We start from the raw sequence: 22,460 nt of genomic DNA, 5'->3' as shown, positions 1-22,460 counted from the left end.
GGGCTCAAAAAGGTGATGCTGTTTCAGAAGGGGATGTGACTTTGTAAATGGTTGCTAGGGAACAAAATGCTTGTTACATTAGAATACATTTAAAATGTCTTTAAAAATTATTATTATTTTTTTTAAACGCTTCAAGTATTTTCTCATAGTACAGAACGGATTTATTTAAAAAAAAACAACACATGTAGGATATTACTTTAGTACAGTGGCGGCCGCCTTTATTCTAAAGCGACCACCACCGCAAAGTGCGGGCAGATGCGGCTGTTTCCTGGCGCGTGCCGGGCGTCACAGTGGCGCCGGTCACACCGTGCCAGGGTTCCCCGGCATTCCCGAAGGCCCCGAATGTTGATGGGGTAAGGGGAAGATGCGGAGCAGCCAGCGGGAGCAAGGGGGAGCAGCTGGGGATCGCGAGGTGAGCAGCCGGGGTCGCGAGGCGCTACGAAGATGCGCACGCGGGGAGGGGAAGGCGGCTGGCGCGCGGCCAACTTCGGCGCCCAGCCGAAAACAATTTCGGGCAAACGTTAGGATAAAGCTGGCCGCAGCAGTACGCTGACCTAATTTTCTTTTCTTTGTTGTACTTTTGTTCACATCCCACAAGAGGGAGACAGAGACTTCAAATTCATTTTGTACACAATCCTGTTTTCCTTTCCATTACTTTTAGAGCAAAGCTGCATTTTCGGAATGTACAAATCTAGTTCTGTGCAATACAGTATCTCGCTGGCCTCTAACATTTTCCTATTGTTTTAACTAAATTAAAGTGGGCCCATGAGCATTTAATTTCGATCATACTGTACAAAAAACAATTCTCTGGTCAAGGGCTTCATTCTCCTGTGCTTATTATGAAAAATTTGCATTAAGTGTGTGTGTGTGTGTGTGTGTGTGTGTGTGTGTGTGTGTGTGTGTGTGTGTGTGTGTGTGTGTGTGTGTGTGTGTGTGTGTGTGTGTGTGTGTGTGTGTGTGTGTGTGTGTGTGTGTGTGTGTGTGTCCATGTGTTCTAGAGCCAGAACATTGAGTATCATTAATTTTTAGAGTAAACAAATGGTTCATTACTGTCTTTATTCATTTCAGTCTTTTATGCAGCACTAGGTCCCTATTATACTGTGAATCTGCTTCCACATGCTAGAGATTTCCAAGCTTCACAGCATATAAGTGAGAAAGGGATATGTAAAAACATGTACTGTTTCTTTTGTTTTTGCTATTGCGTTATTAAAGCAGCCCTTTTGCTTTGTGAAGAATGATGGGTAATGGAGTGGGTGTGCTCCCAACATTACATGGGCTGTACAGTACAAGCTTGTTATTGGCCAGCAGCCCACTCCATTGTCTCATTTACTTGAGACAAAGTTACCATGACTTTTTATGGCTCTATTCCACTTTCCTGTGGACCCATATACTATAGGTCATATATTGCAATCTCCTGTCCACACCGTTTTAATGAATATAAATCTCAAGCAAAACCAGAAACTGCGCTCGGGCCTAGACCAAAAAATTAAGCATCGTAGAAAAATACAGATATTATTTTTAATTATGACCAACTCTGAACCATCTGTGTAAGTCATAGTCCATCATACGTTCCCCTCCCCATGTGCATCATGTAGAAAATTGAGAAATTTATACACTGAAGAACACGGAGTAAGATTCTAAAACAATAAACACATGGCTATTAACTCGGGTTGGGACAAAAATGACTAAATGTTTTCAAATATCCAATCGCGCCAAAAGTCTCTAGATTTTTATTTTATGTTGTTTTTTTAAAATGATGTTCCTATAGATGCTCTCATTGGGGAGGAAAAAACAGTAATAAACTGTTTTATTATGGTAATCTTTCTCTTTGTAGTCCTCTGGCAGCTAGAAACTGCTGGGATAACTCCTCCTTCCAGCTGGGGTAGAAAATATTTCCAGAATGTTTAATTGTGAAATACATTTTCTCTTTTTCCAAATAAAAAATAAATAAAATAAAAGTGCTGCTTTAAATGTTCATCAAATATCATTTCACATATTAAAATAAACATAATTCGTAAGTGGGTATAAGTATCTAACATGGAGAATATCTGTTGTTCAAACAAATTGGATAATGTAAGTAGAGCAGTTAATTGACTGACGTGTTTTATTTTATTTTTTTTTACCATTTAAATACCCAACTCTGTAAGGTCCAGGCGCGCATGCGCAGAGAAGTTGCAGCGGCGAACTTGTCTAGGCTCCGCAAGACGGAGCGAGGGACTACATGTCCCAGCGTCCTCAGGGGGAGGACTTGTCACATGGGCAGTGAGAGCCAATAGGGCTCCTAGGAGAGAAAGGAAGCAGGAGATAGTTTGGCGCGAACAGAGGCAGCGCGCGAGTCAGACAAGGGACAACAAGCAGAGAGGTTTGGTCCAGGCAGCAGTGCTCCTCTGGACTAGGCGTAGTATTGCCCTATAGGCCCCAACCCTACTAAGAATAGTAGTGCAGGGAAGGCCCCAGATAGGGACTCTTCCCCATTAGAGTACTATTATAGTAGTACTGCTCAGGTGACCTATCAGCCACGCGGTGTCCTGCAATCTGGGACCAGGCCCAAGACACACAAGGATCACGCTGCGGCCCTGCTAACCCCGGATCTCCGTATACCCTAGTTGCAGCCAGGAAGGTACCCACCGTGCACCACCACAACACAAGGGGGGTAGCGCTACCTCACTTTTGGGTGGGCCTGCCCGTGTGGACATCGGGTTACAGGTGCCCAGGGCACCGTGAGTACTTTGGGGGACTCACTCTTGGTGTTGAGTATTGCATTGGGGCATTGTTAGTGTGTGTGTGTGTGTGTGTGTGTGTGTGTGTGTGTGTGTGTGTGTTAGTAAATACAAGTTATATACGTGTGTATTGTTCTTTACTGTTTTGGTTCCTGTGATGGGTAATCCCGCCTACACTGGGATCCTTCATGGGTGGAGGTGTTGTACTGAGAGGAGAAAGATAGGGAAAGGGGGCTACACCCCATATATGATGCCCAAATGTTTCATGGAATCTGAGCGCTTTCCTTACTACCAGTGGGTACCCCGAGGCTTTACAGGATGTGGTGGTACAGATTCCCCGGAGGGAATATTAACCAGCAGCCTATATTCTGCTTCTCTTTTATTCACCTCTCATGACAAATACATTTACAGTTGATTCAACTACTTTGTCTCCTGTAATGATCAGGGCCATCTTAACAACATTAGGGGCCCCTGGGCAGAGCAGTGCACGGGGCCCTGCCTACACTGTCGCTCCCAGCCTCCCGCACGCTCACTAGCAGCAGCAGGCACGGAAGTGCTGCACTGCTAGGCTGCGAGCGGTTGTGACGCGAGCTGGGGTGCCGGGTGAGTGGAGCCGGGGTGCCGGGCGCGGGGAGAGCGAGCGAGCGGAGCCGGGCAGGAGGAGAGCAAGTAGGGTTGCCAGGTGGCTTGTCCAAAAATACTGGACACAATGGTGAAAGGTGCGACGCACGCGAGAATCGTTGGTGGGGAAGAATGTTATTTATAAATGACCTGACTTATGTCATTTGTTCTAAATTTCACTCCAAGTATTCACCAATTTGCACCAATTTATATTCTATTTCGTAAAAAATCTGGGGAGGAAATAGAATATGAAATACACTGGCGACACACTTTATTCGAGCTCGGCTAGTCCCACGAATTCGGGTATACCCGGGTGTATTGAGGTTTGTGACTGTTTTCTGCCCGAGTGCATTGAGGTATTTTCCAGGCAGGGATTGAAGCATTTTATTCCCGCTGGCTGCAATACTGCACAGTATATATATATATACTGCATTACAATTCATGAATTTATGCCATCTGGTAGACACGCGAAGCATTGCAGCCTATTAAATCCTAATCATTATCATTTAACAGATCAGCCGCCCGTCAGCCAGGCATGAACCCAGGCTGGGAAGGCAAACGCAACGGGGCTTGTCAGAGGTGAGGAGCGGCGCATTCCAGGTATCTGCCAGGTACATACTAGGTATTTGCTCGAATAAAGTGTGTCGGTGCAGTAGTGCAAATTGGTGCATGCTTGGCGTGAAATTTAGAACAAATGACGTAATGGTCAGATAATTTATAAATAACTGACCTGCAGTCATACTGTACATGGCGAGCAATACTGATCTTACTGCTCCTCCCACAAATTCCAAGATTGTTGCACCCCCTCCTCATCCTCTCTCTCCCCCCTTGTCCTCTCAAACCCCGTTGTCCTCTCACCCCCTCCCTTCATCCTCTCTCATCCCCCCATGCCCTCTCCTTTCATCCTCTGTTACCCCCCCATCCCTTCATCCTCTGTTACCCCCCATCCCTTCATCCTCTCACCCCCCCCCCCCCCTCCCTGTCATTATCAGTACAGTAGCTTTCAAATTTAGACTTCAAAATCCAGCTTTAAATTGCATATTAAATCATGCCATTGAATAAGTAACCTGCTCTGCCTTCTTGGGGATGATCTGTAAGTAAGAGTGCTGCAGAGATTGCAATGCTGCTGTGATGAGAGCTGAGTTATGGAGCCTTTCTGAGAATTTACAATGGTGGTTATTTTTTAATAGATCTTGAAAATGGGAAGACTGTTAGTATAGTAAAAGAAAAGTAAGGGTGAGTGAGCAATTAAACAAAGTTGCCAGTACTGTATGTACTATCTGTCAACACACACACACACACACACACACACACACACACACACACTGAGACACACACACACACACACACACACACACACACACACTGAGACTCACACACACACACACACACACACACACACACACACACACACACACACACACACACACACACACACACACACACACACACACACACACACACACACACACTGAGACTCACACACAGATACTCACATATACAGACAGGACACAGATATACAGACGCACACTGAGACACACACACACAGCCTCAACTCTCTGCTGCATGCTTTTCCTCCGCTCTTTGGCCGCACCCCCCAGGCTACTGCCACCTCCCGATTGGCTGAATTACACTGCAGCAACCAATCAGAAGCTGCCCAGCCCCCTAGCAGCAGCAGCCCTGCTCTATCCCATGTCCGGTATTATTTCTCATATACCGGATACGGGAACCAAATACCGGACACCTGGCAACCCTAAGATCGAGCCTGGGTGGAAAGCATTGGTGTTCACGCATGGGCCGGGCGCGTGGGGCCCCCCTATGCTGTGGGGCCCCCGGGCAACTGCCCATCGTGCCCATACGTTAATACGGCCCTGGTAATGATGCTTGGATTATGTGTTAAAAATGCTCTGTGTCTGCTCTTTTTGTGACCTTCAACAACTAATGTAATTTTGCTTGGGCAGCCTAAATTCGATTGTAAGCTCTTTGGACATTTATTGTTTCTGCAAGATTCTATGTACAGAGCCGTGTGTGTATATCGTATGTAGATATAGATATGCGTGTGTGTATACAGTAAGTAGCATTTTTATGCTTAATCAGTTAATTTTCACGTTGTAGGTCCCCTACATTTGCTGGAGGTCTCTTTTCAATCTCAAAGTCCTACTTTGAGCACATCGGTTCTTATGATGACCAGATGGAAATCTGGGGAGGAGAGAATATAGAAATGTCTTTTAGGGTAAGTACCATTAGGTGCTGCGTATCGCGCATTATACTGTAATGGTGCAGCGCTTTGCATACCTTTTTCAAGCTTTTCAACACCACAATAAATGTCTTTTTTTTAAATTCCCAAAAGGACTATCTGTTGTTCATATAAGTATTTGCAGCTTACAGCCCAAATTAGATGAACTATGGGCATGGTGCTTCCTGTATAAATCGAAAGCCATAGTTCTTACTGAAACATGTTTAAGTCCCAAAACTCTATTTCTATACAAGGTTACTCAGTCTTTAGGAAGGATTGGTCAAAGAGAGGAGGAGGATGTTTTATATTGACGATTCCTTAACATTTGTGTTCCTAAATAACCCCTGTGGCCCATCCTCATTGGAAAATTCAGTTGGGAAGATTTACCTCCATTATTCTAAGCATATAATTATTGTTGGCATATATTGCCCCCTCCCCCAAGATATCTAATTTTCTTGGCAATATTTATTTGAATAGAAATAGTAAGCTATTGGTTCTTGGTGACCTTCAAAATTTGTATACAATTCAAATCCTTAAATGTAACCCAACTAATGTCTCAACTTACTGTACTTGACCAAATGTCAAATCCTGTAACCACTCATTGATTGGATCTTATCCTCCTGCCCCTCTACCTCTGGTATATTGCCTGACATTTTCAGTGATCATGCAGTAGTATATTGTGTATGTAAAATCCAGTCCTAAAGTTCTGTTCACAAGAACATTTAGAGATTGTGACTTTGAACTATTTCTTGTTGACCTTACCAGCTGCCCTGTTATCAGTATCAATTTGATACCAGATTCTGATTTTTTCACTCGACTATTTCTAGTCAGAGTTTCTTATAATCTGGGGTATTCATGCTCCACTGCGCAGAGTCTGAGGGTCCCATCTGCACTCTGTTACATCCAATCTTATTGACCTTTACCGCTTTAGGCCTCGGGCATGGTCAGCGCTTATGCGCTGACCCGTGCTGAGGCGTGCTTCTGCTCGGAACTGAGCCCCTGCAGCCACAATGAGAGCGGCTTTAGAAGGGGCTCGCACACGCTTCCGCACGCTTGCGGAAGCGTGTGTCTCACCGAGTTTTCAGATTTGGCGCTGGCCGGAGCGCAGGGCCGGTCACGTGAGCGGTTCGCCCAATGAGGGCGAACTAGCTCCGTGACATCACTGGTCCGCCCCCGACACGCCCACGGACGGCGCGCTGTGTAAGGCCAAGGAAAGCACCGCTTTCCCTGAGCCTCAGCGCGCCTCCGCACTGTTTTAGGCACTATGTCCCAGGCCTTAGAGAAACCTTGTACAATAGATACAAATTTACTGGCTCTACGCAAGATCTCATATTATAGAGCCACGTGGAACACGTGCACAAGGCAAACTAAACTTGCAAAATCACAATACGCTTTTTCTTCTGTTTCCTACAGTGAACATGTTTTATAACTAAAGTATAATGTTGCCAACTTTGCTTTGTGCCCAGGACATAATTGATAATGAGAAGTAACTCTCTCAATGTATGTTTTTTCCTTTTAAAATATTTGATAAATAACAGAGCTACACACACACACACACACACACACACACACACACACACACTTCCTTTATTTTTGTTAAGAGTTTGAGGTCTTGAACCTTTTGTTAATCAGACTTGCGAGTGACTCCTTGAATCTGGCCCGACACATTTTGAAATGTTGGAAGGGATGCAATTTTTAACACAGATTTTGTTCATATGAGGATTTTCACAACCCTCACACAAAGCAAAAAATAAAACTACATTAGAACCAATTATTTAAAATCATCCAGGGTATTTTTATATATTTATTTTTAAGTGTTGCAATGTGTAAATTTATACAAATGGCAGATCAGCAATTTATAGTAAATCTATTAAAACTAAGTTGGTGAAAACACACACAATCATGGGTCAGACCCAATGACTTGCCACTGTCTAGACTACTAAGCACCACAGTTTGCAACTCCTGGTTCTCTTGTACCACCAAAGTTCAATGTGGTTTCCACTTCTGTAATTGGCTGTTGTAACGTGCCCTTCTGCCTTGAAAATGCTCTAGGAGTAGATCTCTAAATTCCATTTTAAGTGCTGACTTAACAAACACTCTGTTCTAGGTCTGGCAGTGTGGCGGGCAGCTGGAGATTATCCCCTGCTCTGTGGTGGGACATGTTTTCCGCACAAAAAGTCCTCACTCCTTCCCCAAGGGTACTCAGGTCATCTCCAGAAACCAGGTGCGCCTGACCGAGGTCTGGATGGACAGCTACAAGGAAATATACTACCGCAGGAACCAGCAGGCTGCAAAAATCGTGCAAGAGGTAAGTCAGAGAGCAGCTACATACAAGGGAGTTGCTCAAAGGTTTGATATACAAGGGAGTTGCTCAAAGGTTTGAACAGGGGTTCACCCACTTCAAAGACCCTGGCATTATCACTATACTGTACTACACCTTCTACCATCTTGCTACTACATTATGATCACATAAACATAGTGACTCATCGCTCACCTAATAGTAATAGGTAAAAAACTTGGTGCATAGGGAAAAATTGACAATCTGACACTTGAACAAGTGACCAGCGGGGGTCAATATAAGCCCTATAAATTGCACTCTAAAGTTGCAACATCCAGTTATAGACGTAGTTAATGGATGGATATTGTATAATTAATAGGACCAATAGGGGATCCAGAAGACCCCTTACAACAGACTCAAAAGCAGTATTTAAAATAGAAAAAAATAATACAATTTTATTAAATCAATAAACAAAACAACAAATATAGGGAACATATAGACAAAGGATATTAAAATCCCCAATGGGAGAGACGGCTGAATATAGGGTGACCTGGTGTGTAAATACTGCCTATGCTCATAAGGAGAGGTATCCTATGTGTGTATAAGGTATATAGGGTGGATAAGGGTGTATATACAGATATACTGTTGAACTTAACACCAAGGATTAAATGCCTTAATAGTAGTAAGGTTATAAGGAAAGCACACCCTTTCACGAGCACTCAATGCAAAATGTAATATGATGATAAGTTTAAAATCAATTTTGAATGATATTTAAATAAAATAAGAATAAACACCTTAGTACAACTACAGTATAAATGAGTGAATAAATCACTGTGGTGATCAAACATATAAGACAAGAAAAACGCTATTTACAAAAAATGTCAAAAACTGAAACCCATGGGAAATCAAATGGATAAATGTAAATTAAACTAATAGTATCCAAAACCAAAATAGGTCACAATTACTCATTGATAACCCTTGGGTACAGCACTAATAATAGTATTAAAAGAAACCTGTCTATAGTAAGCAGGTCGCGTAGAGACTAGTACTGATAATATATATAGTAGTAGATGACGTGTATTTGTTCCACCAAAAACCTGCAATATGTACAATAAATGGTGAAGTACCGAATGTGATAGCTATTACATATAGGCACACACCAAATGTGTTCAAAATGCATAAAGGCACGAATCAAAGTTCGTATCAAATTATGGCCCCATGATGCAGATAAAATACTGTTAAAAGTATCCACAGATAATAGCACACGCACTGAGCCACCAAAATGTATCAATATTGCTCAGAGGCACGGATCTAGTCCGTATCAAATGATAGCCTCCTAAGTAAATGCATAGTGTTATTCGTCAATAGCTCACAAAAATCATATGCGTTAAGGAACAATTGTAACGCAGACAGCCAGGGTATAAGTAAATACAATAACAAACATCCAATAATTCTGACGAAGCGCCGAATAGGCGTGAAACGCGTAAGAGAGTTTTTTTCCTATTCCTGTCTGCACCATGATGCTTTAATAAAGAAGTTTTTTACCATCACTGCTGGAATCCTGCGAAATCCTTTACTGTTTGGCTGTGCTCGGCATCACCGCGCCTCGTGAAGTTCACAAATGGATATATGTATAAATACATGTATATCTGGTGACCAGAGGAGATGGTATTCCTCAAAGTGCAAATATAGCGAACTGACCGAAATGCCTACAGAACACAGTGATGTGGTACTGTAGCGTTATTACCTTTGTATCCACGTAGGTATGATCAGGGAGAGAAAATGAGTAGATCTCTATGTTCAGCGCTATACTACCTTATCTTCAGACCCCATGTAAATAGGCCGTCTCTTCCTGGTGCACGTCATGCGTCTGACGTCACCATACCCCGACGTACGTTTCACGTGCTTTAGGCACGCTTCTTCAGGGGGAGGATTTTAATATCCTTTGCCTATATGTTCCCTATATTTGTTGTTTTGTTTATTATTGATTTAATAAAATTTTATTATTTTTATTTAAAATACTGCTTTTGAGTCTGTTGTAAGGGGTCTTCTGGATCCCCTATTGGTCCTATTAATTATACAATATCCATCCATTAACTACGTCTATAACTGGATGTTGCAACTTTAGAGTGCAATTTATAGGGCTTATAGTGACCCCCGTGGTCACTTGTTCAAGTGTCAGATACTACATTATGATCCATGATGGATAAAACAGGAGTCATCTTGCTAATTGGAACCAGTCATCAACTGCATCTTTTGCTATATTGATTTAAGTCAAATACTTACTGTAAATGAGAAGAAAAAAACACTTTCATATTATATTGTAGGATATTTGTACCAAATTCACAAAATGACCAGGCAAAAACAAAAAACGTATTATTATTTATTATTAGATTAGATTAATTATTTTTAAGGAACCAAATCCAAAACACTAGTCTTGTTGCCCATCTGTACAGATGAATAAACGGTGACACTGTGGTTAATATGGAAAGGTGGTCAATGTGATGAAATATTTTATTAAAAAGCGGTTAACTACTTGTGAAATGTCACTGATACATACAAAACATTTTACAAGCACTTACCTGTAGCCGTTTCTGCAGAGTTTTTTTATTAGTGCTTACAGTCAATGGTTCTCCTAAGCAAGAGAGTCCAGGTGGTCCTAAGGCAGTGATTCTCACAAGGGGGGTTCAGGAGGCATCTCCCCAAAAAATCTGTAATGGCAAATTCCAGGCAGAATACAGGATTCCTGATCCTGTGTGGGGACTGCACACTTAGTAAGACCTCAAACTGCTCCTTAGCGTGGGTGGTATAGCTGGCAATTGCAGCAGAAGCTTCCAAGTCACTATGCACAATGCTTTGCATTCACCGCAGCAAGGCATTGTGGGGTGTGACTTTGGAATCTCCCGTAGTAATTGACAGCTATACCACCCATGCTGTGTGCACATGCTGAAGTGCAGTTTGGGGCCTTATTAAGCCTGTTTCCCCCTGCCCCCCCACACAGCTTGGGGTGGGGGGTGGTTGGGGGCAGGGAACAGTTTTTGTTGGCAATAGCCTGAGTAGGCAATAAGATTTATTAACAAGGGGTTTGCGGAATAAATATTTTCTAGCAAGGTGTGCACAGTGTTAAAACGGTAACGTGAGAATCGCTATCCTAAGGGCTTACAATCAATTTGATCAGTGCACCCTCTGGTGGTACAATTGTAAAACAGCAACAGATGAGTGTTTGTGTGTTTCAGTGCAACTATTGAACGCTCCACTGAATAAACAAAAACACATTTTAGTTGGCCTCACCCTTTTAATAAGTTATCTTATCCTACAGTATTTAGAATCTTACCTTCATTATCTATTAAAGCTCCTTGCATTTGTATGGATTTTGTTGAGTGCATAAAATAGTAGCTGTTTCCACTCGGTTATATAAAATAAATATTGGCCCAGATTTACTAAACACTATTCCCCACTTACTTTCATGGACTATAATGTGCTTTCCAGCTTGGCACAGCATAGTAAATAAGACCTATTGCATCACAGTAGTGTATGGAGGGAAGTATCCAACATATTCCCCTTTACTGACTTTTCTTCAGGGCACTTTTTTATATTGATAGGCTGGCTGCAGTATGTGTATATGTATGTGCGTATATGTATGTGTGCTCACGCTCGTGTATGTAATGCCTATTATAGTAGGACCAGCTTCTAACAGTAATAACAGTGGTCGACAAATCACCAAAAAATCTACTCGTCGAACAAAAAAAATCTACTCGCCACCTAGTACCACACGTGTGCTGCTTGGGCCAATAGGAGCTCGCCACGATGTTAAATCCACTCGCCCAAATGTATAGGTTTGTCAAACACTGGTAATACATATTCCTTTTTCACTGATCTGACTATCATAGCTGTTGATTGTTTGTTTATTTTCCCTTCATTTCATTGCCAGAAAAGCTATGGTGACCTTTCCAGCAGACTGAAGCTCAGGGATGACTTAAAGTGTAAGAACTTTACATGGTACCTACAAAATATCTATCCAGAGATGTTCATCCCAGACCTATCACCTACATATTTTGGTGCGGTAAGTGCTCTCTAAGCTTAAAATAGTCAGCATAAGGATACAGGTGTGATGCTCAATAGTTTGTCTAATGCATTTGGGTCACTTGTTGCCACTTACCTAATCAACCATTTACTTTCCCATAATATACTGACACAGAGTTCTAGAAACTAATAGATGCAAACAGTTTTTGGTAGACATGCATCATATTGAAATTATGAGAGGCAGGTTTTCTGGAGTCTCTGGACCAAACCATGAAAATACCCAGCGATGTTGATCATATTCTACAACCACCACTTCTGATCTGATCTGCTCCAGTATCATAAATGACATGCCAATCTATGGTATTAATCTGTGCATTGTGTATTTTAACACCAAGTGATTTATTAGCAGAAGATGATTTAGAAGACTTGTTAAAATGCTGTGCTTGATTCCAATGTACAGCCTGTAAAATCTTCAATATACCTTCACCGGTCAACCTACTGAGCTACAAATTAAACATTTATTTATTTATTAATAAAATATTTTACCAGGAAGTAATACATTGAGAGTTACCTCTCATTTTCAAGTATGTCCTGGGCATAGAGTAAAGACAAATAATACAAGACATTGCATGCACAGTTAAAGAAAATATATATTATGGGCGTATGAAACAGTTACAGACCAGATTAAAATGTGAGATAGCCTTAGATTTGAAAGAACTTAAACTGGTGGTTGTTCCAGTTTTGGGGTGCACGGTAAGAGGAGGAACGGCCAGATACTTTGTTGAGCCTTGGGACCATGAACAGTCTTTTGGAGTCTGATCTCAGGTGATAGGTGCTGCATGGGGTAGGGGTGAGGAGCTTGTTCAGGTAGCTGGGTAGCTTGAGTGAACCCAAGTGATTTGTATCGGCGCTATACAACACCCATAATACAATTAAGGTGCCAAAAATAGCACACAGTGATAATGTGTATAACCAAAGATACTTCTCAACCTTCCAAGGAATATGTAAGGATTCCTTACAGAAACAGTCTTGGTCCAAGGGGGGGGGGGGGGGCGGGGAGAGAGCGGTAAATACAGGAACACACCGAAAATATAAAAAGATAAACAAAATAATGGTGCAGTAAATTCAAACAATGTGGGAAATAGTCAAATCTTGGCTCGGTTAGAATTCCTACTTACAACAAGTGGAATAAATAAAGGCAATGGTCTGACTCTGTCAGTATGAATGAGGTTAGATCTTCAGCAGAGAAGGAAATTCTGGATAGGAGGTAACTTCATACAGGGATCATTCAGGTGATGGAAACTCAGATTCACTCGGGGAGCAGCTGCAGCAGACTGACGACAAAGCTCTACGCGTTTCGCTGTACGTAGACTGCTTCCTCAGGAGCCTCTACGTACAGCGAAACGCGTAGAGCTTTGTCATCAGTCTGCTGCAGCTGCTCCCCGAGTGAAGAAGTTTGAGGTGTCTGCTGAAATTGCTGCCGATTTGCTGGTATCCATCTTCCCCACTCTCAACCGGATGTCATCACCCGTTTACCGGAAGTGACGTCAGACGCCATCCATCGGCGGTGAGGTGGGAGCCAAGGGAGAAAGTTCAGCAAGCTTTTTACGAAAAACAGCCCTCTACTGTCTCCCCAAGATACCTTTATGTGTACATACTCTATGTACTTATTGTAAGTACATTTCTTACCTTCCTTGATTGGATACATTGTGTTTTGTGATCTACACTATGGTTCGTTTCCTTTTTATATGACCAACACACTCTCCGTGAATCTGAGTTTCCATCACCTGAATGATCCCTGTATGAAGTTACCTCCTATCCAGAATATCCTTCTCTGCTGAAGATCTAACCTCATTCATACTGACAGTCAGACCATTGCCTTTATTTATTCCACTTGTTGTAAGTAGGAATTCTAACCGAGCCAAGATTTGACTATTTCCCACATTGTTTGAATTTACTGCACCATTATTTTGTTTATCTTTTTATATTTTCGGTGTGTTCCTGTATTTACCGCTCCCTTCCCCCCCCCCCCCCTTTGGACCAAAGCTGGGTAGCTTGCCCATAAAGAATTTAAAGGCAAGACAGGAAAGGTGAACTTTGCGCCTAGACTCGAGTGATGACCAATCTAGTTCTTTGAGCATTTCGCAGTGATGTGTGTTGTAGTTGCATTGGAGAACAAAACGACAAATTGAATTGTAGAGGGTGTCAAGTTTGCTACGGTGGGTTTGAGGTGCCGAGCCATATACTATGTCTCCATAGTCAATAACTGGCATTAGCATCTGCTGTGCGATACGCTTATGGAGGCCCAACTAATCGTGTCTTACCATCACTTGTAAAGAACAATCTGATTTTCAATGAGTAACCAGAACAGAACACAATCTACTGTGTACATCCCTTTATATGTGTAGTAATGTCAAGAGGTACTGTACCTAAACCCAGAGAAAAACTTTGATAAGTAACTAACTATGCAGTGATTAACCTAAATTATGAAATAAACTACAACTCTTAGAAATAAGAGTTAATTACCAGTAGCGATACAATGGGGTGTGAGGTGATATCATACTATTGTACCATAGGGTTATGTAATACGACTTATTACAAACCCTAAGGCAGAGAACAAATTAACCCCTTTTGACTAAAGCTACAAATGCATAGAAATGTAATGCATTCAGCCACTGAAGGGGTTAATATTCAAAATAAAAACCCTATAATTAAATAGCCTAACTAAAAACAAAGGGTGAGCGCACTTTTCTGCAATTTTGTTTGGCTTTCGATCTTTACGAAATTATGGAATACAATTCAGAAGAAGCAAGAAAATGTTAAAATGGCATAAAGTCTAAGAATTCTTAAAAGAAGTATAAAATCATAAAAACAATTAAACTGAATTAATAAAACTTAATGAAAAAAAGATATGACGAGATACATCTAAAGATGGGCACATAAAAATCTTAAGGGTTTCGTATTTGGTCCTCATTTCAAACACCCAGTTTTTGCTCATGACTATGAAAATTCGAAACCTATTCTTTATTATCCCTTGTTAACCTACATGACCTGTTAGTCATGGGTAAGCTACAGTATGTCTAGCTGGCCCCCAAGGACTTCATCTATTCCTAGCACAACCTAACCACACCCTCTTCCCATCCCCCTTGCATACCAAAGAAACTATTACCTGCTATGGTAAACAATAATTCAACTCCTTTTTATGCTAATTTACATGGTTTAAAAAAAAAATTTGACTTGCACGTTAAAATACAGTATGCTTTATTTTATGTGGTAACACGTTGGAAATACCCATTAAATATAAAGCATGTTTTCTCCGGTTGAAGCATAATTGTATCCTTCTCAAATTGAGTGAATCCCAGTCTGTGCACTAATCCTAAAGCAGCATTGCATGTTTCAGTGCAGAGTTTGTTGACATTAGTGTTACAACAGAAGAGCAAAGTGGGACTAGATATGACCGCCATCCTCTCAGAAAATCAAAAGGTGCTTCTGAATCTAATATTGCTGTGGTGCAATGAAGCATGTTCAGCCTCTTGAATTAGAAAGGGAAAGATGCAATAATATCCATTAATAAACTTGTACCCATCTCATTTCAGCATTGTGAATGCTGCAGTTTTAAAATGGGTACTAATTAAAGCAGCAATCCCTGCAGAAGCCAATATGGGTTTAACTAATAATATTGGTGTTAAAAATGTTTTGCATTTGTGTTAATCTCTCATGGTAACATCAGACTGCACAGTGCTCTGGAGAGTTCCATTTTGGCCTTTTAGACACAATTTTTTTTTATTATAAATGCTTTTCTCCTGGTTGGAGTGGCAGATTAAAAAAAAAAAAAAAACCGAGTTGGAAAGGGCAAGAAGATATCTCTTAAAGTAAAAACGCAGAAATATTTTTAAAAAAGGACTGCTGCTTTAACCCTATGAATGCCAGAGGGGCCGCAGTACTCTTGACAACTCAGCCACTGATGATGGATCAGAAGAGGAGTAATCGCTTACTGTTCCACTTGGTGACAGATCCCGTTCTGCGCTCCCAGATGAGCCGGGTCTTTAGGACGTAGCTACTACTGTACACCATGGGGCCCCTGATGTGCCCGACCCCATCATGTAGTAGCTACATTCATATAACACCCAAAGGTTTAACTGCTAAATGAGCCTGTGACTTCTTTTTTTAACTGGTGGCAAATATGTTTTGACCTCACATTTTCTTAGACATGAAGGTGTTGAAACACAATGTAGCTGTGTACAATGGTTTAAAAGTGATGGTGAAAACAAAAAATGTGTCTCCATATTGAACATTTTGCTACGGACCAGTTCAGACTGCTCGCCTCCGATTTACATTAAAAGACCCTCTTGAACTTTTCTGAAGAGCAGACTTCAGTGATCTGGTCAAGTATAAAACTCAGAAACCACTCCATACAGCTCCAGAGAGTAAATCTATCTCTTGAGGTTGGGCTCATCTGGCTGCTTTATATTCAAGGGTTTCTTATATATGACTCTTGATTTGGTATTTACAGCCTTAACAATATCCAACTGTGGTACAATACAAGGTATTTGAAAGAACTGGGACCACCCTAGTGGCAAGGATTTACAAAGTAATATTGTTCTAATTTCTCTTTCTTGTAGATTAAAAATGAAGGATCTCAGAGCTGCCTGGATGTTGGTGAAAGTAACCACGGAGGGAAGCCACTGATAATGTACCCCTGCCATGGAATGGGAGGAAACCAGGTACATAAGCCAGAACTCTACTCTTAAATTTCCTCCTTACTCTTTCTTGATTATGGGTGTTAAGTAGTACCCAGAGAAAAGTTTACAGAACGATGAGCGATAATTAAATACATCTGATTTATTTGTGTAAGGTCGAGCGCTCCTGGGAAAATGCGACAGTCAGTTTTTTTTCCATAGTCAAGTGAGCTGCACAGCATATTAAAGGTAGAATATTTACTTACATTATTGGTATATCTAGGATGGATATTCAGTCTAGGATCATTCAGAGTCTTGATGGAAACTTTTCTTCTTGTGTCCCGGTCTGTAAATACCACTATCAGACCAGTTAGACCAACTGACAGAGTAAAAGTACCTCTAAATTCCCCTTTTAGCAAGGAGCAATTAATCCTGAGACTGTGCTCAAACATTTATATTTCTAAACACAAGACAATCATGACACTGACCCCAATGTGTAGTTGTCCAACTCCAGTAATCTTGTTTTATGATTACTATTGGTAAATAAATAAGACATTGCTTTGTAATAGATTATTGAACTCTTTTTAGTAGTTATGGGGCTAAGGGTGAGAACACTGCTCATTTCTGGTATTTTGCTAAATCACCTAGCACTGGTTTTGCAGTACCAATAGTAGACTTTTAATTGAGACATTGTACCTAGGGAAGGTGGTTTCTTTGCAGCCCCTAATGTATTTTATAGGATCACTGAACATTATTGTCTTTTTTCTTCAGGCAGGGTACAATGAAGGCACTATTGTGATAAATATATTTATTTTCCCTGGTTTTTACCAGATAACAGGAAGTGATATCATTTTTAGTTACTCAACTGACAAAACCAATTTGAGCAGTTGTAATACATTGAGCTACGTTTCTCCCCAGTTCTTAAATGAAAGCCATGAATCATGTGTCCTTACCTACAGTATACAGTAGATCATGTTCATAGCACTAGTGGGAGGAATGTATACAACAGATGAACATTGTCCCTATTTAGGAGGAATTCATATTTTCCTGTTCTAGTTAATTCACCCCTCGGTGTCCTGGTACCGTCTATCTTTTGCAGTATTTTGAATACACCACTCAGAAGGAGCTGAGGCACAACATCGGCAAACAGCTGTGTATGCGCTCCAAGTATGGCCCAGGTCAGGTGGAGCTTGGTGACTGCCAGTTCCATGGAAAAGGAACCACTGTGCCTGGAAATGAAGAATGGGAGATGACAAAGGTACTTTTCCTGATGAAAGGTCCATATGGGACCTGAAACGTTGTTATTTCACTGTTCTTGGCAGTCACATTAAATGGAGAACTTCATTATGAACTCGTGAGTAGAGCGCTACTTTGTATATCTGTCTTTGAGGAGACCTGCACTTTGAAGATTTTTTTTTACTGGTACTTGTCCTGCCACAATTTTCTCTTGGGCATTTGAATATATGGCTTAAAGAGGAGTCGGCAGTGATTTAACAGAAAAGAGCAAGGAAAAACAGAGACCAGAAACCAAAGAGAAGCGGATCCCCATAATGTAAATGTTCTAAAAATCCAGCCAGCCGTGCGTATGGCTTATTTCTTACTACTGTGTTTTCTACCACAATAACCTATGAAGGTTTCAAACCTTTATCTTCTCTGCTGGAGAGACATTTAGCAGGTTGAATAAAAACCATAGTGCAATTTGCAATACAGGGAAAAGGGAGACCAAAAAGCGCACCAGCACAAACGGAGCAGGAAGAAACCAGGACAAAAAAATGATTAAAAGGGCACTTTAATGTGGCAAAAGACCCATCCAATGCATTTCGAACGTCGCAGCGTTCTTTTTCCAAGGAAAAAGAACGCTGCGACGTTCGAAATGCATTGGATGGGTCTTTTGCCACATTAAAGTGCCCTTTTAATCATTTTTTTGTCCTGGTTTCTTCCTGCTCCGTTTGTGCTGGTGCGCTTTTTGGTCTCCCTTTTCCCTGTATTGCATTGAGTAGCTGCACAGCCTGCCTGCCTGCCCTACCAGGATGTGAGTATTTGCATATTTTTCAGGGGAACCTGCCAATGAGACTGATGGTGAGTGGGTTGCACCACACACCACCTGTCTTCAGGAGGATAGTACCCATTATATGACACAATAGGTACTATATCAATTGTTAGTACCCTGGTACAGTGGTCTGGCTTATTATCATTTTGAGATATACCTGCATTTGAGCGCTTCAGCTATTTTCCATATTGCAATTTGCAATAACATGATTGTGTAAATTACATTGGCCTTTATAGGTCACACATACATTCTCCCATTATACTGTAGTAAGTTTTGCTTGTGTAATTTGTACTAATGAGTAACTTTTTCTCTTATACAGGATCGTTTGCTTAAAAACGTGGGTTCCAATATGTGTTTAACAGCAAAAGGGGAGCACCCGTCCACTACAGATTGCAACCCTTCAGATCTACACCAGCGCTGGGGCTTCAGCTAATTCTTATGAACAATACCAGCTGGTGGGTACTGTTGGTGCCAGCTACCTCTACTGCAGTGCCTTTTTAATACACTGGATCCTATGGAAGAATCTATTAAACACCAAAGTAACTCATTCCGTGTGTTGTAAAGATCCAGGAAACATTCTATTTTGTCTTCCACTAGTGTGTGTTTACTATTTAGAATTGTGCCTTGAAGGGAGGACCAAACCAAATGGGTAGATTAACTGAGCGCCGATCCAGGATATCGCACCTCAATCTGGCATTCAAGTCGATGGCAATTAACACTGGATTGGGGTGCGATACCCTACGTCGGAGCTTTGTGAATGTTGGCCAAAGAATGAAAGCCTGCCTCCTTGTAAAAATAAATATAAAGGTGAAACCTACCAAAAAGAGGCAGGAAATTAAAATATGAGGTTATACATTACATTGTCCCACAAGTGTCCTTTGCAAGAGTTGGATATCTTTATAGACTTGTACCCCTTAAAGCTTCCTCTTATATCAAAGCTCAAATTCCTCTGTTACGGCTGACATAATGCCCATGTTAACATGCAGTAATATTCAGGTAACCTACTCGTTAATCTCCAGAATAAGACTACTGCTTGGAAACACAAGACTTCCCTCAGAATGAAAGCTCAATTGCATACTTGGTCTGCACCTCTGGAGAGCATTGAAACCATCTTTTCTCGTTCCTCTTCCACATTGACTACTTCAGTTACAGACATAGGAAGACACAAACTAGCCCAAATGAAATGTCATTGGTGCCACCAGTCCATGCTTCCCTCTGTCCCTGAAAAAAGTACAGTACAAACATTGACGACTAACCAGCTGCAGGTCGAAGACTTTTTGGCCGAAGTTTGAGTTATAGCATGAGAAGACAGCTGCTATTTCATAGCGACAAATGAAGATCATATGAATGCCTAAAATACTCATCCATTTAGCACCAGAGGGCCCTGCATCACATTATGGAGCAATGGGATGCAGCCTTTTCTGGCACTGTGTGAGTTAATAAAATGTACCATCACATTTTAACAAGTTGTTTTAAATGTTTTAAGAAGGATTGTTTGATGTTTTAGATATGAAAGCTTTGTTATTTTACCTCTGTGAATGGGTTATGGAGCAGAACACTAGACTAAATCACTGTGATTCAAAAATCAATCATTTTGGCCTTGAGGATTATGGCTAATCTAGGCAGCAGTTGCTGCATCGAAATGATCTAAATAATTACATTTGTGTACTGTATGTATAATATGTATTGTATACAAAAGATAGCAAGTATTGTGGTATTCACCACTGCAACATTGGCCCATAAGTTAAAATAAAGTATTTCCTTGCTTTATCCTATTAAAAGTATGACTGTAATTTCCATGTGTTGTACATCTGATGATGGTCTGCAGAAAACTAGCTGTGCACTACTATCTGACTTGTTACTGTCGCAAAAAAGGATTTTCTTTTCACTGTTTTTGCTGTGTAAATTGTAAATCAAATCTACTGTTCCTTCCCAATGCATCTGTGGTTCTTCTTCATGTATCTGCTCTATTGTTACTCTCTTGGACACAAATAGATGGGTAGATCATTATTTAGCCTGCTCTGTGCCATGTGTTGCAGGCCCATGGCCACTGTATGTACAGTACACATTTATTTAATTTGTATGCATAACATCTCATGAATCAAGTAGTATCTGAAGCAGAACAATAAAGGTACATCCTAAGTGGGAGTGATGGTGATTAAATCATGATTATGATTTCCAATTACTGCTAGTCTGCAGGATGATGTTATGTTCCTGGGAAAGGGGTAGAAGAAATGTACATTTGATACAATATCACACCGGTGATTTGCGATAATTTGGAAGGCATGAAAAGTGTGCCAATACTCAGCAGTCCTCGTTACTGAGGCCCTCTGGTATGCTGTTTTCCTACTTCATACAGTATCTCCATATTGGACTCTCCTAATCTTCCCCTTTGATCCTAACTTAAAAAAAGGCACTACCTAGCGACAAGCTATCAAAAAGTAGAAGGGGGTTCCGGGTCTGTACTATTATATTACAAACATACCTATCTTTCCTCCCTAGGCGCCTCACCTCTTGTCCTCCGGTAACCTTCTTCTCAAACTTTCCCCTCCCCTTATGTACTCTCTGTGATGTCTTAATCCCATGGCAACACAGTGTGGGGCCCAGTACACTCTACCCATACTAGTAACCCATTAGAGGGTGTGGGGGGGTTATAAACATTTGGTACGCAATGACTTCACACCTTCAAGCTGATCATAGTATAATGCAATGTGGGAAAATGTCCAATATTATTCACCCGGATTTTAAAATGAATCTAATGAAAAGTAATTCTATCTAGATACATTTAAAATGCTTAGTGTAGGTTGAAATTACATGCATTTTGCACTTGGACAATTTGTATAGGCCCACATTGTCTTAAATTAACTGAGAGCATCACCGTTAAAACACATGGCAATGTTGCCTCCACCTAAAATACACGAGGACTGTATATAGGGCCTTTTTGTTTAAAATAAATAAATAATAAATTTAAAAAAGCACTTCTGATGTGCAGTATTATGTAAATAAGGAATGAGCTTGTGCAATTTGCTGTGTGTAAAACACTTTGCTAATTATTTTTTTGATTTTTTTTTTTTTTTTTTTTTTTGTCACTTTCAGATATTTATAAAACATATTTAGATTATGAGGGTGAAAAAACTATATATAGCCCAGTCTGGTCATCTTAAGGTGCAGCCTTGAATCAAGATCCCATCAAGTACCGATGATCAACATGTGTTTGTGAGATCGTACCAAGATTATACAGCAGGCCAATCCATTATATGGATTTCTTGATGAATAGCTAATATGCAGGAATTTATATCACTTTGTTGAGAGTTCAAAAGGAAAAATAGTTATAGTGGCGCAAGGCTGAAGGTCCGCCTAGGGTGCTGAATACCCTTGCACTGGCTCTGAGTGTGTGCAGACTGGGTAGTAAGATAGAAGGGTGACCAGACGTCCCAGTTTAACCGGGACAGTCCCGATCTTTTTTGGGGGGGCTCTGTCCCGGTTTTCAGTGCTGCTGGCGAGCGCCGACTGCGCATATGCAAAGCGCACTTGCCGACTGCTCTTGTGCATGCGTGATCGGCAAGCTCCAATCATGCATGTATGGTTTTTGCCAGGACAAATCTGGTTACCCTATAGTAGGTATCTCACAGGCAAAGTAAAACACGTTTCCAAAGAATTTACAATCTTTTTTTTGTTTCCTTGCATTAAGGGGGGGACTATATATATATATATATATATATATATATATATATATATATATATATATATATATATATATATATATGTAACAGAGCAGATGGCACACAAATACAGATGAAATTCCCTTGATAAAGGTCCTGTTTTTAGGACCGAAACGTTGGTGTTTTGTGCC

General features: G+C 40.9%; 1 protein-coding gene across 2 annotated transcripts in view; it reads left to right on the top strand.

Annotated features, from left to right (window-relative positions):
• Window positions 1-20,780, top strand: part of GALNT6 (polypeptide N-acetylgalactosaminyltransferase 6) — a 72,450-nt gene extending 51,670 nt beyond the window's left edge. For both annotated transcript variants that reach the window (XM_075591634.1, XM_075591635.1), the window contains 6 exons: window positions 5,457-5,574; window positions 7,685-7,885; window positions 11,787-11,918; window positions 16,501-16,602; window positions 17,657-17,815; window positions 18,927-20,780. In XM_075591634.1, coding sequence (XP_075447749.1) covers window positions 5,457-5,574; window positions 7,685-7,885; window positions 11,787-11,918; window positions 16,501-16,602; window positions 17,657-17,815; window positions 18,927-19,040 — 826 coding nt within the window. In that variant the 3' untranslated portion in view covers window positions 19,041-20,780. The remainder of the gene's footprint in view (window positions 1-5,456; window positions 5,575-7,684; window positions 7,886-11,786; window positions 11,919-16,500; window positions 16,603-17,656; window positions 17,816-18,926) is intronic.
• The last annotated feature ends 1,680 nt before the right edge of the window (window positions 20,781-22,460 follow it).

This window comes from Ascaphus truei, chromosome 3 (genome assembly GCF_040206685.1).
Source record: "Ascaphus truei isolate aAscTru1 chromosome 3, aAscTru1.hap1, whole genome shotgun sequence".
In the NCBI taxonomy this organism is placed as follows: domain Eukaryota; kingdom Metazoa; phylum Chordata; class Amphibia; order Anura; family Ascaphidae; genus Ascaphus; species Ascaphus truei.
Note: the sequence above shows the minus strand (reverse complement) of the source record. Positions and strands in the feature narration are given on the sequence as shown.